This window comes from Crotalus tigris, unplaced genomic scaffold (assembly GCF_016545835.1).
Source record: "Crotalus tigris isolate CLP2741 ecotype Arizona unplaced genomic scaffold, ASM1654583v1 scf7180000024302.2721777, whole genome shotgun sequence".
Lineage (NCBI taxonomy): Eukaryota > Metazoa > Chordata > Lepidosauria > Squamata > Viperidae > Crotalus > Crotalus tigris.
Window position 1 is genome coordinate 1,456,642 of NW_024100474.1, and position 17,280 is coordinate 1,473,921.

Below are 17,280 nucleotides of genomic sequence, written 5' to 3' on the forward strand. Positions count from 1 at the left end.
TATGTAGTAAAAAACAGGCAGTCTCGTATCCCCTCCTTTTCTGACTAGGCAATTTTTTTAAAAACATAAGCTTTTCTGATCTGCACGGTGATGCATCTGATGAAGAATATAACAAAAATTATTACCCGGAAAAGAGACTACCAGATTCCTGATTCTTTATCATTCTTGGGTAACAAGATTGCAAATAACTGACTTCGTCATACAATGAATCCTTAGTCATTCCATCATATACTGTATCTTTTTTAAGGTTGACTGTGTTTGTTCAGTTTCCACTTTATTAACAGCTTATCATAAGTAATATGAAGGTTACAAAACTTATCCTATCATTATCGTGGTCTTGTAGCATCCTTTCTATCATTAAATGTAGGTGGAAAAACTTTCCAAAACACCATCATCTTCAGTTTGATGATACAATTCAGAATATGTATGTATTACCTATGGAGTTAATCGTATTAAAAATTATCTGAATTTACTAGGTGAAAGGATGACAAGAAAAGGAGGGAGGAAATCACAGACAATTCTGTAATCTCAAAGTTAAAGAATTGTATGAATTTGTTTTCTATTTAGTGAGCTGGCCCATCTTATATATAAAGTCATAGCATCAAGTTTTGAAGTTGAGTTACATGCAACCATCACTGGCATTCATACCACATTTTTTAACAAGAAGTGAAGAAAGGTTGCTTCCTAACATGCCTCCTATTTATTCCCAATATAAATTCCCTAGTGACATTGTTGCATTATTTCCAAGAAGTTCAAATATATTTTCTGGTCCTACTGTATATGGCTGATGGAGGAATATTTTCCCAAACTCTTATTGGTCTTAACAGTGCTTTTAAAAAAAAAAGGTGCCGGAACTCACACACGTCATACAACGCGCCTTGCTTACCCTACAAGGTTCCATTCAAAAAAGGTGCTGGAACTCCGTTCTGGGCGTTCTATGGGGGAAAAAAGCCCTGGGTCTTAAAACAAAAACTTTGCAGCTGTCTTTGGGAATGAGTAAATTACCAGAACATCAAAACTTATGACTTTTGCGAAAGGGAAGGGATGACAAAAAATGAGGCTGTGTGTAAATTATCAAAAGACTAGAGAAGTCAGTATTTTAAAAGATAATACTGGTAAAATGTGGACTCACAAGGAGCATATAAAAGTTTCCTCAGAGGTGCTCATTTGCTATTCAAAAACATGATGGTCATTTTGTTCCAGCAGCTCTTAAACCATTTTGAGCATAGAGTCATCCTCAACAGTTACACAAGAGACTACAGGGACTCTGACAGCTCCAGCTCTATTGAGGCAGTCCTAAGAAAATTGGGAGGGAAGGGGATTTTGTAGTTAGCCAGGCTGATAGATGCTCCAATTCTTCCCATGATCAAGAAGTAGAACTATGCAAAATAGAGTTGAATGTAAGTGAAACTGTTTGACTATGTAACTACTGACTTAGATTAAGAGCTCATCTTCCAAAGTTCATTTCCCTTGATATTAAATTTATTTCATCATAGAAACAAGCCTTAAGTGGAAACTGAGTTCTGCTGGTATTGACCCATCATTCCTGTTTATTGCTAGGTTCTCAGAAGGAAAAGTCATAATGAAACTTGCCTGACTTGGCTTGACTGACCATGATATACAGAACTATCTAAATCAACTCAGTAATAGAAAAGTTGAAATTAAAATTCTGAACTGGAAAAAAATACAGTTCTTTTAAATGAGAGCATTTTCATTACTATAATTTTATGTCTTCTCATAGCAGTTTTAAAAGGAAAATGTGCTACAATATTTTATTCTGAACGTAGTATGAAAGCTTCCAACTCTCTGTTGCAGTAAAATCAGACATTAAAATCAAATCTCAACTTTTTACATTTCTATAGTAGTATGCGCTACTAGCCATTTCTGTATCAGCAAATCAGTCTAACTTGAAAAACCCCAAATCATATTATTTTTTTCCACACCAAGCACAAAGTCCAGAAGCGGTTTCCAAGAAGAAACAAAAGTACTTATGTTCTTTTCTTTTATCAGCACAGAGACTATGCCATCAGATAAATCACTGCATTTAAAATCTTTCTACATTAATATGATTAAATGTGAAATGTATGCATCATTTCTTGTATAAACTATATTTAACCACCAAGGTATTTGTTCTTAATTTCTTGCTCATGCAACTGGGGTGTATTTGATTAACTGATTATTGACCATCATAAAGTTTTAACCAGTTAGCCTCCTTCTGTGTAAGCCTGCTCAGACATTCAGAGCATTTTTAGAGGCTCTCACTCACTCCATTCAAAAAGAAATTAGATGTTGCTGGAGAAAGGGCCTTTTAATGTCTCCATTAAAATCCTTATTTTGCTGATGGAAAAGTTTTTTGCTTCAGTAACTTTTTAAGTTTGGGGTACTAGTGTTTTCTCTGTTGGCTTTAATTTCATACAATTTGGGGGGGGGTTAGGGGAGGCAAAATGATGGGCATCATGTTCATAGTATCCAAATTGCTGTTGCATTTTGAATTTGAAAGATCCCTAAATTTAATGTTTTATTTTGTTTATGACCAAAACCTCATATATAGAATTGCTAAATCTCATATGATTTTATCATGTTCAACTGATTTTAGTCAAGGGTGGTGAAATCTTACAGAATTCTAGATAAAAGCCCTAAAATCTTTGAGATGTCAGAAAAAAGGCTACCTCAAGACTAAGGCACTACAAGTTTATGTATTTCCCTATTTAGGCATTTATAATTTCACAACGGCCCCAGTATTTTAAAAAAATATTCTTAGTATATTTTTACATTTTACCTTTTATGTTGCCCTCCCCAGATAGTTCCATACATTGCTCAGGAATATATTAACTGGTGGTGTTAAATGCTGGAAATATAATCTATATATATAATAAATTATGTACTACTAAATAGTAAATGCAGTCCATCCAGAGACTACAGAGATGAGTTCCTCAAATTTCCAATCCTTTTGTTCTACAGTGTCTGGTGAAAAAATATTCTTGCTGTAAACTCTATTCTTCTCAAAAATGGGGGATTCAAATTAATTAGAATCAGAAGTATGTAATAGGATTAATTTTTTTTAAAAAAAGCTTGAGGATTCTGCAATCAGCCTGTTATTGAGAGTTTCTGGTTATGCACTGAGACCCCTTCCTTTCTTCTCTTGTCATAGAGCTACACAATAAAATAGTTCCGTCACATATTAGCAGTCAGTTGAAGTTGTTTGTTTTAGCTACCACAGACAAACTTTTAATTACTGCAGTTCAAGTTGGGAAGGAAATCTGCCTCAGGTTAAGCTGGCTGACAGTCCAGGCAAGCAAAGCAGTTGGTAAGTATTGCTGTTCAATTAATTTGCAAAACAGTTTTGAAACCTTCACAAAGTTACTCCTTGCCTTCAGGCATCTTCTGCTCTTGTGTATCTTATCCCCTCCTATTTTTTCCATTTATGGTGTATTACACTCATCTGATTGGACTGTAAATGTAAATTTTGTGGATAGAACGCCTAGCTTCTTTGCAGCTTAGAGAGAATGAAGGTTAGGTGGCTCTGTTCATGTCTTCCCTTGAAATCCCTATCCCATACTTATTCAAAATAATATTTTAATTACACAATTAGATTAATCCCCACCACACCTTGACAATCATATGGTTTGATTGAACTATAAAAATGCATTTTTGCTTGTTTGTGCGGCCCAGTTGCTGGCATGCCGTGGCCCATTACCAGTCCATGGACCAGACAAATTAGATGAATAAACAAAAAGTGAAGAAGATCAGGACATGTTTAGCCTTGAGAAAATGGAGAACAGCATTCTTCAAATATTGAAATGATGTTACACAGAATATAGTGGTCTAATACAGAGGGACGACAAATAACAGATTGAGAAACAGGCAGCAATAAGTTTATTGTAAAAAATTCCTGTGGCAAAAATAGTTTGATTATTGAAGCAGATGACAAATTCCTTCTCACTGAATTTGTTTAAATAGGATGTTGGCTTTAATGTGATTTCTGGCAACTGACAGAGTTGGGCTTAATTGATTTGGAGTTTTTCAGTCCTAATATTCTACTTGGAGAGAAAAGTTTTTAGTCATTCACAGCAGATCATTTTTCACCATGTCTGTGTGTTTCTTCAAAAAAGGCCACCACACTAGAGTAAGTGAGAATAGAATAGCAAAATAACAGCAACACAAGAAAAAATAATATGGTACAAGAAACCTGAAACGGCTGTCATGGTTGAAAAACAGAAAACAGACAATTGAGCTTTTGTGCATAAGATTCTGAAGGGCTGCAATCTTAAGTTTAGGTTCTTAAAAAGTCTATACAAGACCACAATCCTACACATGTATTTAGACAGGGATTACTAAAAGCTGAAGGAATCTGTTTGACAAAGGCCTTCCAACAGCCATTTCTTTTTTCCCAATGGACATTGAGTGCATTGGTGTGCTTCTCCAGTCTTAGTTGGTAATACTGTATATAAATATTAATTTCTTATGCAGTCCTTTTGGGTAATGTTCAGAAATTGCAGTTGGCAGTTGTATAGCTTGCTTTTTGTTTTATTCTGGAATACAGATCCTATATATTTACACTGACCATATATCCTTTACTATAAAGAACAGTCTTTTATTTCAGAAAGTTGTCCTTCAAATTTTTCAAAAACTCACTTTTATCCTTTATTTTGATCTTTAACTTTTACCATACAAATGGTACCACTTAATGCTTAGTCATTCACATTCATGTGAAACTGAATTATCTTTTTAAAATAAATTTACATTTACTATTTGACTTTACATATTTTTATTAGAATACATGTTTTTGTAAATTTTTTCTTCATTTTCTTTTGAATTTTCCTTTGTAAAGCAAGGTTATAAACATAAACAATTTTTAATCTTATGAACTTCTTTCAGATTTATTTTTTTCAGGTTTGTCCTTTATTCTTTCCATAAAAATATGGTCACTGTATAGATGCTTCAGTAAGAAACAATGGCTAAAGTAATTTTGCATGTGAGTTGGCCTTATCATAGGTTTATCAAAATTCACAATTTTGGGATTGCAACAAAAAAGTATAGGAGTTGGTTGTCTCACTTGAGCTTGCTTCCAAGTTTTTCACCACACAAGTATTAATTCTATAACACGATTTTTATGTAATATACAGTGCTTCTCAATCTTGGCAAGTTGAAGATGGGCAGACTTCAACTCCCAGAATTCCCAACCTTCAAGGCTGGCTGAGGGATTCTGGGAGTTGAAGTCCACCTGCCTTCAAGTTGCCAAGGTTGAGAAACATGCAATATAGTATTCAGTGCTGTATGCACATCTCCCAAGTTATTAAATACAAAGCAAACACTGATTTTTTTGATTTCTTAAAATCAAACAAAAGCAGTCTGAGTTTGTTAGATTAATCATGGTGATGTATTGGAAAAGAACTGTAATGGAATTAGCCTTTTCTCTTTTTATGGAAGATTCCTATTGTATATTAAATAATACAATCAGGATTGGAAGAATATGCTATATGAAGAAACTCAGATACGATATCTCAAGAATATCATAGTCCAAATACAACAGTTTAGAAATAACTGCTCAGTTCACAAGTAATGCTCAGCCATGAGTTTGGGTTGTTTTCTATTCAATATGACATATGAATGATGACATAGCATTTGTCATGAATCAACCCAGACAATGGAAAAACATGAGATAAATTCAGTGATTAAAAGCATTTTAAAAGAATATGAATAAAAATTGTGTTGACCTTAATATGATAGCATTTGTTGCTTTTATCCCACAATCATTCCAAGATGTTTTTATTCATCTAGAGAAACAAAAGAAAAGAAACACAGATTGCAATTTATTTTAATTTTGTTTGAGAGGGATTCTTTATTGTAAGCAGTGTATTTTATTTTATTTTTTATAAAAAAAAAACCTTTTGGCTGTTCTACTCCTCTGCTCAAGCAAACTGAAGCTAAATTGTCTCTAGGCTGCAATTCCAGTAATATATATATAAATGTGTGTGTGCATATAAAAGAATTACTTAGGCTGCAAAGTGTCAACATTTCTTTAAAAAAAGTAAGAAAAACAAACATTGCCCCAAAAGAATCATATAAAAAGCGGCATTAGATAATCAGGAAAGCTACTGAAAGTCTCCTTCATATGCCAGGCACTTAGTGTTTGTTGCTTTTTTCTGGGTATGTAAGGAGGCGGCAGAAGGCCTGACAGACTGACAGTACCAGGTGGAGAAATAAAGCATTGTTCAATAAATATGCAGGTTCCTCCTTGTCTTAAGAAGGATTCTCCTTAGATCCTTAGCAGGGATACAATCAAGGAAAAGTCACTGGAGCTCTTCAAGATGAAAATAATTGCAGTCCAGGCCTTTCTGATTCCAGTCAAGTGAGAAACCATTGCAGGATCAAAAATTAGGTGAGCTTGGGATGGGGCTGCTATTGTGCATAGCACTACTTTTGGTTGCTTCACAAGATAAATCCAGTCAAATACTGCAAACATTATAAAAGCGACAACAGGCGTTATCAACTTTAGTTTCCCTGTTGCCATCTTAATGCCTCCTGCCAAAAAATATTAATGACTGAGCAGCATGATTCTTTGCATGTGCCCTTCCCCACCCCCACCCCCAAAATTATAAAACCCTTTCCCAGAGGGAACCTGTCTGTGCTTTTCCATGAAAGGATTTGAAAACTAAATAAAAGGTTAAATGTGCCAAGACAGAGAAGTCCCAAAAACTTGTTACAGGCTTTCCTTGTGAAAGTATCTAAGATGGTAGTTGCCAGCATTCCCTTCATTTCTAAGATGTTTTTAACTAGTCCTGTGGAAGTCAGAGGTAGACCCTGGAGGAATGCAACCTGGCCAGGCACAGAGAACACAGCCTGGTGAAGACATCTCAGATCAAGAAAACATCCACAGCCTTCATCCACTTGTGTAAAAGTTTTTGGTCCCCTTTGGTTCTGTTAGGTCCCATTGAGAATCTGTAACAGTCAAGATACCAGAATGAGATTTCAGTCCAATCCAACCTTTGAATAGGGTGGGCATTTCCTACTCAGGCCTTGCTTTCTGATGGGCTTTCTCCAAGCATGTTAGCAATCTCACTGAAAGACGGGCGGTCCTTAGGGCTTTGAGCCCAACAGCGCTGCATCAACTTGTAACATTTGGAGGGACAACCGTCTGGATGGGGAAGCTTCATTTTCCCAGACTGTAAACCTAAACAGAGAAAAAGAAAGCACAGGATAAGAAAGGAAAGACTGCCGTCCAGTTTTTTCTAGGATGCGTGTACTATGAACTTTTCAGGAACAGTACAGTTCCTTAATTATTTGCCTTCAAGCAGCAACTTAGATTATTTTTTGATAATCTACTAATTTTGTGATTATTTTTTATCTTTAAAATCTCCATCTTCCATATAACAGCTCTTCTGTGTGTTTTGGAAGATCTGTCAAATCAAAATGATAAGAGGAACAATACTATCTTTCATCCAATTCTCTCTTCCAATTCCATCCCATTCATCTTTCCCCTTTTTCTGTCCTGTCTGAAATTATATTGAAGAAATTGTAATAAAATCTCTTTTATTAAATAAAGTACAACAGTAACACAACTGTCCAGTAAAGTTTAGTAAGCTGAACATGTTTCCTTTACCAATAGCAAGAACTAGGATAAATAATATGCATAGCTGTGCATCAGTCTTTTTCCAAACTGACTTCAGTTCTTCCAACCATAGGAAAAATCCCTACTCTTCCATAGGGAGGTACTGCTATTCACCTCTGGGAAACAGTTCCCACTGATAAGGAGCTGTTACATTTTGCATTGGTTTTCCAAGTATCATCCAACATATAAAATAGGTTGCATATGTTATAAAATACAAATAATTCAACACGGATATTATTACTTGCTTGCTTTGGCAGTAATATAAAGTTTTCACAGATTTGTTTGTTAACCTGCTGTAATTCTGTGACAAACTCATGAGGCTTAGAGCAGTTCAACTTTTTTCTTCTGGCTGTCTTATTTTTTCTAAACCTTCCAAAATGTATCATGTGATATAGGCAACAATATTTATCATCAAAGAAGCTGCTATTTTATAAAAAAAATAAGATTATTATAAAATAATAATATTTTATAATATTAAATTAAATATTTTATAAAAAAACTTGTAAAAATAAAGTTTGGACTTGAAAGTATGCTAATAATACCTAATTAGAAGCATAGGTCGTAAGCTTAATTATGAGGGCTATTATTCTAATCAAATGCATATGTGAGAAAAGAAATGGGCACTATTTTTAATGTAAGATGTAAGCAAATGTTGAAATAGACATCAACTAAGGCAGAGGTCCCCAACCCCTGGTCAGTGGACTGGCACTGGTCCACAGCATGCCGGCAAGCGGGCCGCACAAACAAGCAAAGCTCCATCCTTGGGATGCAGGTAGAATTCAAAACCAACCCCCTCTGGTCCACGGAAAAATCTTTCTCCATGGCACTGGTGCCCAAAAGGTTGGGGACCTCTGATCTAAGAGAAGGCTCTGTTCTTTTCCCACATTCAGCAAGGACCATGCTTGCACCTCACAGGATCTTTTTCTTTTCGTATTTGCAGTTTTTAATAAATACTGCACAACCTAGGATCCACTGAGTCATTATTTTAAAGATATTTCCTTGCCAGATTCCTTAAGGCCTTCAACAATGGCAGAGCTTCTAATATACTGCCTTCCCTGGAAAAGTTCTTAAAATTCAGGGAGATATTCAGATATGTATTTGCTCTGAAAATAGCCCTTGTTGAACTGTACGGCAGTCAAACATCAGGAATTTACCACATGAAATGCTTTGTGACATTTTGTATGAAGTCATACAATGTTTTATTATGATTTTTACATCATAAAAAAATTATAAAATTTGCCAAATTTCAATTCCATGGGAGTCATGGGTCTCAGATTTTGGGCGCATTCCATAAGTTAGCTCATCTGAGGGTTCAAAAATTGTTGCCCCATGGTGCAGTTTCTCCTCGTTATAGAACCGAGCTTTAATAGCATATAGATTTATATTAACAATAAGAACTGGAAAATCAATTAATCAAATGCATCTGATTGATTTCAAGCATTTTTATTAATAACTCAATCAACAGCAGGTTGGACTAGAAGACTTCCAAGGTCCCTTCTAACTCTATTATTCTATGTTCTAACTTAATGTTGCATTTTCAATCATCATCTGAAACCAAGTGGAACACCAGACTGGGTATCTCCTTCCAGCATACCTTTACTTCTTTTATAGTAGGCTAGCTATTTAGTAAACAAGCTGTTTTACAATAGCCCAGTGTTACTCCAGTCTATATACATTTCACTAGATAAGGGAAAACTTGATAAGGGTTCACATACCTGCTAACACCTCTTCATTCACCAATGATGAATGTGGCAATTCCCCCAATGAAAATATTTCCCACATGATGACCCCAAAGGACCACACATCAGATTTTGTAGAGAATTCATCCTCCAAGACAGCTTCGGGGGGCATCCAACGAAGTGGAATCCAGGCTTGGTGGTAATGATAGTATTCGCTGAACATGGAGAAGCAAAGGATAAATCAGTTCTGCCCAAATTTTCTAAACATGGCCTTTGGAGCATCCGCTAAGAGATCAAAGCAATCTTACCTGTTGTAAACATCCTTGCTGAGACTTAGTTTTGTCACCTTCACCTGCCGTTGCGCACTGACCAGGCAGTTCCGAGCCGCCAAGTCTTTGTGAACAAACCTGCTATTGGAGAGATGTTCCATCCCGAGTGCCACTTGACAGCAGAAAGATAACTGAAAAACACCAGATACATAAAACCATAAGTAAGCATCCCATGTGAAGCTAAGTATTCTCTGAACTGGCCTGGAAGAGGAAGAATAAAGGACAGACAGTTAACATCAGTTGTCATTTCCTATCCTGCAAAATGCCTTAGAACAGAATTGAATACCCTAGTGCTGTAAGTATCCCCCAAGTCTCTTCTTTGCAGTCCCTGGGCCTCCTCTGGCCAGTATCACTGGTGGCACAATTTTTCACTATTTAGAGGCAGGAAACAATTAGGTTCAACGAAGCTTTAAAAACAGGAAGTTTATCTCTAAACCAAGAACAGGCTAGTTTTATATATGCAGCCCAACATTTCCCCAAATGTTAAGTGTTGCTCCAGGCCACATATACGTTGCCCCTCCAGACTTTGGGCCAATTTAAAAAGCACACACATCAATGAAATATTAATTGCAGACTCTCGTTTCTTTTAATTTCCGCTATCTCTGCAGATTGGTATTTCAGACCTAAAACAAATCTATTCAAGTGAATACTCCTGACGATGCATATATGTTTTTTTTATTTTATTTTAAATACATTTGTCCTACAAATGAAAATAAGAAAAACTGTAATTGTAATTGTATTACAATTACAAAATTACATGATTACAATTAAAGTAATTAAAATATAATTAAATGTGCAATCTGGGTGTCCTTCTGGATTCATCTCCAGGTGGTAGCCACAGCCAGAAGACTTTTCACAACTTTGCATTGTGTATTAGTTGTGCCCATTCCTAGACTGGGAGGCTCTCTTCTTGGTCACTCATGTTCTAATCATCTCCCAAATGGATTACTGTAACACACTCTATATGGAGCTGCTCTTGAAAAGAATCCAGACGCTATAGCTGATGCAAAATGCAGCGGCGGGGACAGTTATACCTGCTCCTTGATCAACACATATTACACCTCTGGTCTCCAAGATGCATTGGTTATCAGGGTGTTTCCAGGTTCAATTCAAGATACTGGTAATCTATGTAATACTAAAACTCTCCTGTCTGTTTCTAACCTTCAATTGGGTGAAATGCTGCATCATAGAGGAACATTTTTTGAGCCAATGTACCTCAAATGGCTAACTTAAAAGGTGTGTCCAAAATCTAGGACTCTTTATTCCAGTGGATCTGAACTTTCAAGGATTTTCAGACCAGTTGTATTGGCAATGTTGTAGCCACTGCAACACTGCTAAGCCACCACAGTCAGCGATAATCTCATGACCATGATTTCTGATGCTCCTTGCCAATTCTCAAAGGGAAAAGTCAATGGGGAAGCGGGCAGGAAGTTGGAAGTTATTTTCACTCCCACTGCTTCTTTGCCCACCTGTTGTGAGGTGCAGATAAGACCCACACTTGAAGAGTTCAATTAGCTGTTTTATTGCTCAAGTCTATAAGCAGGAATCTTCTCAGACTAAAAGTTTGCACCTGAGTGAGACTACACAAGGTTCAACGGCATTCAAGATGAAGTCCCCATTTGACTGCTCTCCTGGCTCGGCTAGTCCTTCCCCTACATCTGTGGTTATTCTGTTTATCTGTTAGGTAAAGAAATATATCTGAAACATGTCTAGTCTAGCGTCCTATAAAGCCCTACTCTTTTCTGGACTGGGAGACCTTGTTGATGGTCACTCATGTCATAGTGACTTCCTGTTTGGACTAGTACCATGTGCTGAATGTGGGTCTGCCCTTGAAGACTATTCAGAAGCTACAACTGGTTTGGAATGCAGCAGCATGTGCAGTGTTGGGTGCCTCTAAGTTTGACCACATTATACCACTGTAGCACAAACTGCACTGGCTTCCAGATTTCTGCAGGATGCAATTCAAGATGCTTGCTTAAGCACCTTAAGTACTTTTAAAGCCTAACATAACATTGGACCGGGCTATTTGCAGGACTGCTTCTCCATTAAAGTATTTGCCTGTCCCACTAGTCTGGTTAAAGTAGGTACAGTCCAAGTCCTTTCCTGAAATGCTGCCATCTACAGCAGTGGGTCCCCAACCCTTCCAGCTTGGCGGGTCAGTGCAGAGGTGGCATGTGAGTGCTAGATGCACACGTGCACACATAGTTCCATTTGTGTGAATGGAGCTTCGCACAAGAGCGGAGGGTGCTTGCACTCATGCATGAAGCTCATGTGAGCAGCAGGCACTTGTGCTCGTGTGTGAAGGTCCACTTGAGTGAGCGGAGGACACTTGAGCAGAAGGCACTTAAGCTCATTTGCGTGAATGGAACTTTGCACATGAGCACAAGCGGCCTGCACTCACACATGTGGAGCTCCAGGTTTGTGCACGCAGTTGCCTGCTGCTCGTGCAAGTGAAGCTTCATGCATGTGCACTTGCCCATTTTTCCCACAGCCTGCGACCCCCTTGGGATCTAGAGGGACCTAGGAAGCATGCCTTTTCCATAGCTGCCTCAGACCTGAGGAACATCCTTTTCCTGGCAATTCAGCAGACCCCCACTCTTTTAGACATCTGGAAGACCATCAGATCTGGCTCTTTACCCAGGCAGTGAGAGATAGAGTGATTGGTGCCTACAGACAGTTGTTGTGACATCATATGAAAGAGGTAGGCAACCTTGGCTCTTTTATGACTCGTGGACTTCAACTCCCAGAATTCCTGAGCCAGCCATTCTGAGGGGAAAGGGAGAGGTTTCCAAGCTGAGCCATGCTGGCTCAGGAATTCTAGGAGTTGAAGTCCACAAGTCATAAAAGAGCCAAGATTGCCTACCCCTGTCCTAGGAGATAATTGAGGCACTGGAATTTTGTTGGTTTTATTTTTTTATGTTTATGGTTTTATGGTTTGTAATTTCATTAGTGAGTGAGCTTTCCAGAGCTGTGATTTTAGTTGGGAAGCTATACACATCTTTTAAATAAACAAACAAATAAATAAATATATCTTAGGTCACTAATGGAAGGTTGTAGAACAGATCAAGACCCACAATGGCTTGCAAATTGTCTATTTGTGATCTACAATTAGCCAGAATCTAGCTGTAAACAACTTTCTGTATAAAAATTCAACATGCAGGCCTGTTTTTAAATAACCTAACAACAACATTGGAATATAAGGCACCCGCATAGCAGCCTAAATGGTATACCAAATTGGATGATATAATTATTGACTCTTACAAATTAACTCACTCCTTTCTCTACAATTACAGCCTTCTTTAGATTCAGACACTATTAACTCTCCAATTATACCATTTTACCTTCTGTTTTGTGCTAATGGGCTGGGGCTTGAGGTTCTCATCTTTAGTTCTGGAAATCCTCAGGAACTGCTTCAGATCTCCCTAGCAGAAAAAAAATCAAGCTCTTCAAAACTATTCAAAAGTATACCGAGACAAAAAGAAGCCAGACCAATTCACTTTATAAATCTCTTCATAAATACATCTCTGATCACATAAAACAGTTTTAAGATGCTGATAATAAATACCAGGATTATCTGCAGTAATACCATGTTCATACAGTATTCAGTAGTGGATCAACAGGCAAGAGTCAGCATGTATTCTCAAGACCCAGTTGGGTGAAGACAATGTTGCCCTATTAGAGATCTGATTCTCCCAGATTTTGGGTTCATCAACAATTTTGAAGCCAGGGCTGAGGATGGGGGAACAGGCCAGCATTCATAATTTAAAAACTGTACTTGTGACCAAGGACCCTGGTTGGAGACCTCTGGGTGTAAACACTTCTTTCTGAAATAGGGCCACATTGAGACATCCAGCTTTCCCTATCAAACCATTCCACTCCATCTAAGATTCAGGAAACAAGTAAATATGAAGCTATTCCATAGAGCTTTTCCCTACAGAATGGATACCATCATGAGTTTGTTACTGGTTCGTGTCTTAAATTTTAAAGCATTGTGTTTCTAAGCCTACCAGGGATATTTGAATGTTGTATTTGTTTGAGTTGTGTTACTACAAATGTTTTACTGTTTCTTATCTTGAATGTTTTTATGTTTTTGCTGTAAATTGCCTGAGTGAATTAATTGAAACTGAGAAATAAATAAATATTCAATATGGAAGTCCCCTTCCAGTTACCAGCTTCTTCAGCCTTCAACTAAAGGGATGGAATTACCATATAAACCACTGCCCTTTGCCTCCAAAGTAAATTTAAAAAAGCATAATCAGTTCATTAGCCATAGCAAAACACAGGTTTACTCAAGAGCTCTGTATCCATTACTGTACTTATTTCAATCAACAGGTCTTCTCTTAACAGTAAATAAAAGTATACAGCTTCAACCTTGAATAATTATTAAAAAAGAAACAAACAAAAATCCCACATATATAGCAACTGAATATTTGATTAGATTTCTTACCAGATCTACATATTCCAAGATCATATAGTGAGGTTCTGCTTCCCGGCATAGGCCAAGCAATCGCACCACGTTGCTGTGGTTCAGTTTGCCAAACATCTCAGATTCTTGCCTGAAGGCCAGCTGTAGCTGTTCGTCCCTTGACTGAAGACTCTTGACTAAAACAAGCACTTCAGTGTCATTGTCCTCAATGCCTTTTGCCTTAGCTAGGAAAACATCTCCAAATTCACCTTTCCCTTAAAAAAATAAAAGGAAACAGCTTGCTAATTATTTCTATAGTACACACAGAATACAGCACAATATAGATTTGTTGAAAATATAGTTGAAAAGTTTGAGCCCATGAGTTGCAAAGAAAACTTTAGAGTTGGATGAGAGAATATGATGCAGAACCTACTTCTCCCACCCATTTATCCATTGGGTCACAGATAGTTTTTGACGACACAAAGATATTTGTTTCTAAATGGATAAAAATGGACTTAGGAGAACCCATTGGCCATACATCTGATGCTTTAGGAGAAGTGCAGCCTCTTAAATTGTTTTTGGTTTCTGATGGCTATAGGAGTTGTGTCTGGTGATTACTCAAGGGAATAGAAATGCTGGTCAATCAGTCAGTCATCTGATTTCACTTACTGACCAGCAAAACAAAAGAAATGACATTTAGGTTGCTGAACATCAATGCAGCTTATATAGCACGGAAACTGACTAGAATAAAATGAGCTATAAAATCATATAACAATACAGATCTCAATTGATTCAATAACTGTTTGCACCCCATGATCACATGAATGCTATTTGCAACCTTCCGTGCCAGCTATTCCAGAAAGGGAATGGCCGGTCACTGAGGTGGGTCTCTCCCACTTGTCCGCCCTCCCCCAGCCACTCTGTGGTCTCCTTTGCTGGCCACTTGAGCATCCCACACACCCTTCCTGACCTTTATGGAACTTATGCATCTTCCTGTGCCCAGCCTCTCCTGCAGACTCTCACACCCATTCTGATCCACACAGTGCCTCTCCTGCAATCTCCACTAGTCTTCCCAACCCACTCAACACCTCTCCTGTATGCTCTCTGATTCTTCACAGACCTCCACCTATCCCCTTGCTCCCTCCCATACTCAGAAGCAGCTGTTATCTGCCTGCAAGCCTGGAATTTGCAACTTCTTCAGCTTCTTTACTGACTCACCATTTTGGGAAGCCCACAGAAGTTACCTTGCCCAATGACAGTGGCATTTAAGCAATGCAATTACGTTTTATGACCATACTGCTTAGTGAGGGGAATTTTGGTCCCAATTGCCATTGTTAAATTGAGGACTATCAGATAAAATTGTAAGAATTTGGTGCATAAAAATTAATAATAAGGCAATTTATATAAGGTAATTAAATGATTCTTTAGAAGAACAGAATGGCACAGACACTAAAATATAGTTTAATATATCTAGTTAAAATGTAGTAATGTAATGTATAAGGAAGAGTAATACACAAGAAATAATTATGCTTTCAAAAATTAGAGTCCAATTATAATGACTATCTAAATGGTTAAAATGACTCTGCCATCTAATAATGAATACAAGGCAGAAATAAGAAGATAAAATATTGATATAAAGTAGTGACTAAATGGACAGCTGTATTTGAAATGTTTCCAAATGTAAAATATATAAATGTTTGAAGAAAAAAATATAGCAAACTATTAAACAGTATTTGGCTGCAATTACTGAAGTAGAAGAAGACTGATTTGAATTTGAGATAGAAGGAATCAATGCTACTCAGCAAGTGCTGGGAATTTGGGGTGGAGGGTGAGACAGTATTTAAAGACCAACACTTATATGTTAAGCCTAATTTCAGCAAGAAATAAAACTGCCACAAAACCTGGCTGCCTTCTGCCTGTTCTCCTTTTATTTGAAAGAGCATCTTCCAATATTTGAGTGGTACCACCCATTATACATCTCTAATTTCCTTCTTAGAAGCCACTTCTTCCATGGTATATTTGACATAACTCCCAGTTCTTATGCTTAATTATAAAACAGCATGTAACCAGATCTAAATATGTACAACTTGAATTACTACAGATCACTTCTCTGCTTGGTATTTTTTGTCTATCCTCTTTGGTCTCATGGAAATTTAGGGATTAAGCTCCGTTTAGACAACTCAATACCAAACCGCTAACAAGGCAAAGACACTTTCCAAAAGCTGCTTGAACAATGCAAAATGAAAATGTGTGTTGTGATATTAAGTAATTAGTAAAACAACTCTGTAGTAACTAGACATTTTTAATTTAAATTGAAATACTTCCAACAGCAAGCACAATAGAAGGCATTTTCCCATTTGCCTTATATAGGAAAGCATGTCCACGCAGGATTATGTCCATGATATATCTATGCATAATTTAATGAAGCAAGGCCTTTTTATTCAGAACAATCAGTTTCATTTGCATATACACTTAAACAATTTGATAAAAGTATAGAACTAAGATAGACACAAGAACGTTACAAAACTAATGATGGAAAGGATATAAAAATTAGGAGAGTGTGGGGGAAAAGCCACACAGAAAGATCTCAGTTAAGGTCACAGGACATTGCTGGGAACAGAAGAAGAGAGGTCAGAATGTGTACTGCAAGCAAATACGATGTAGAATGACTGCTATATGACATACCCAGAGGAGTGATTGTCTGCAGGCCAGACCGAGAGAAGTGCATTTTATCACTACTACTGTGTCTCTTGTTGACTGCAGAGCTGCTGCCAATATTTGTCAGAGCCACTTCTTCTTGGATCTCAGCAGTAGTCTGTCCATTTTGCAGCAAAGTGCCCCCTGAAAGAAAAGGTTTTTTTTTTTAATGTTAAGCCAAAGTCTTCCCAGGCTGTGTCATATGTTTGGAATTTAAAAGCTCCATGCTAATGATCCTCCGGAAACAAAGTATTGATTGTAAAATGTAGTGCATTAAAAGCTAAGACAGATTTCAGAGAAACCTGATCTTTGTGGGTTCTAAAACATTCCTATAAATAATTATGCTAGAGGTTAGTGCTCTATATTCCAGCATTCAGGCTTCCTCTTTATTTTTAATTTAACTTAAAGGTCAAAATAGAACAGAAAGTCTAGCAGGGAGCAAGAAATGTGCGGGGGTGTGGGGTAAGTACATTGGTACCTAGAGGCACCAGGTTGCCTAACCCACTGCTTCATTCTTTAATCCACATCTACCACCAACTTTGGTACCACCAGTGGATA

General features: G+C 37.3%; 1 protein-coding gene across 1 annotated transcript in view; it reads right to left on the reverse strand.

Moving 5' to 3' along the window:
• Window positions 1–4,751: 4,751 nt before the first annotated feature.
• Window positions 4,752–17,280, reverse strand: part of PTK7 (protein tyrosine kinase 7 (inactive)) — a 93,016-nt gene continuing 80,487 nt past the window's right edge. Inside the window, exons 15-20 of the mRNA XM_039324563.1 lie at window positions 16,711–16,866; window positions 14,068–14,300; window positions 12,962–13,042; window positions 9,600–9,751; window positions 9,328–9,506; window positions 4,752–7,174 (exon numbers count right to left, since the gene is read on the reverse strand). Of these exons, the coding sequence (XP_039180497.1) occupies window positions 7,014–7,174; window positions 9,328–9,506; window positions 9,600–9,751; window positions 12,962–13,042; window positions 14,068–14,300; window positions 16,711–16,866 (962 nt within the window). The 3' untranslated portion in view covers window positions 4,752–7,013. The remainder of the gene's footprint in view (window positions 7,175–9,327; window positions 9,507–9,599; window positions 9,752–12,961; window positions 13,043–14,067; window positions 14,301–16,710; window positions 16,867–17,280) is intronic.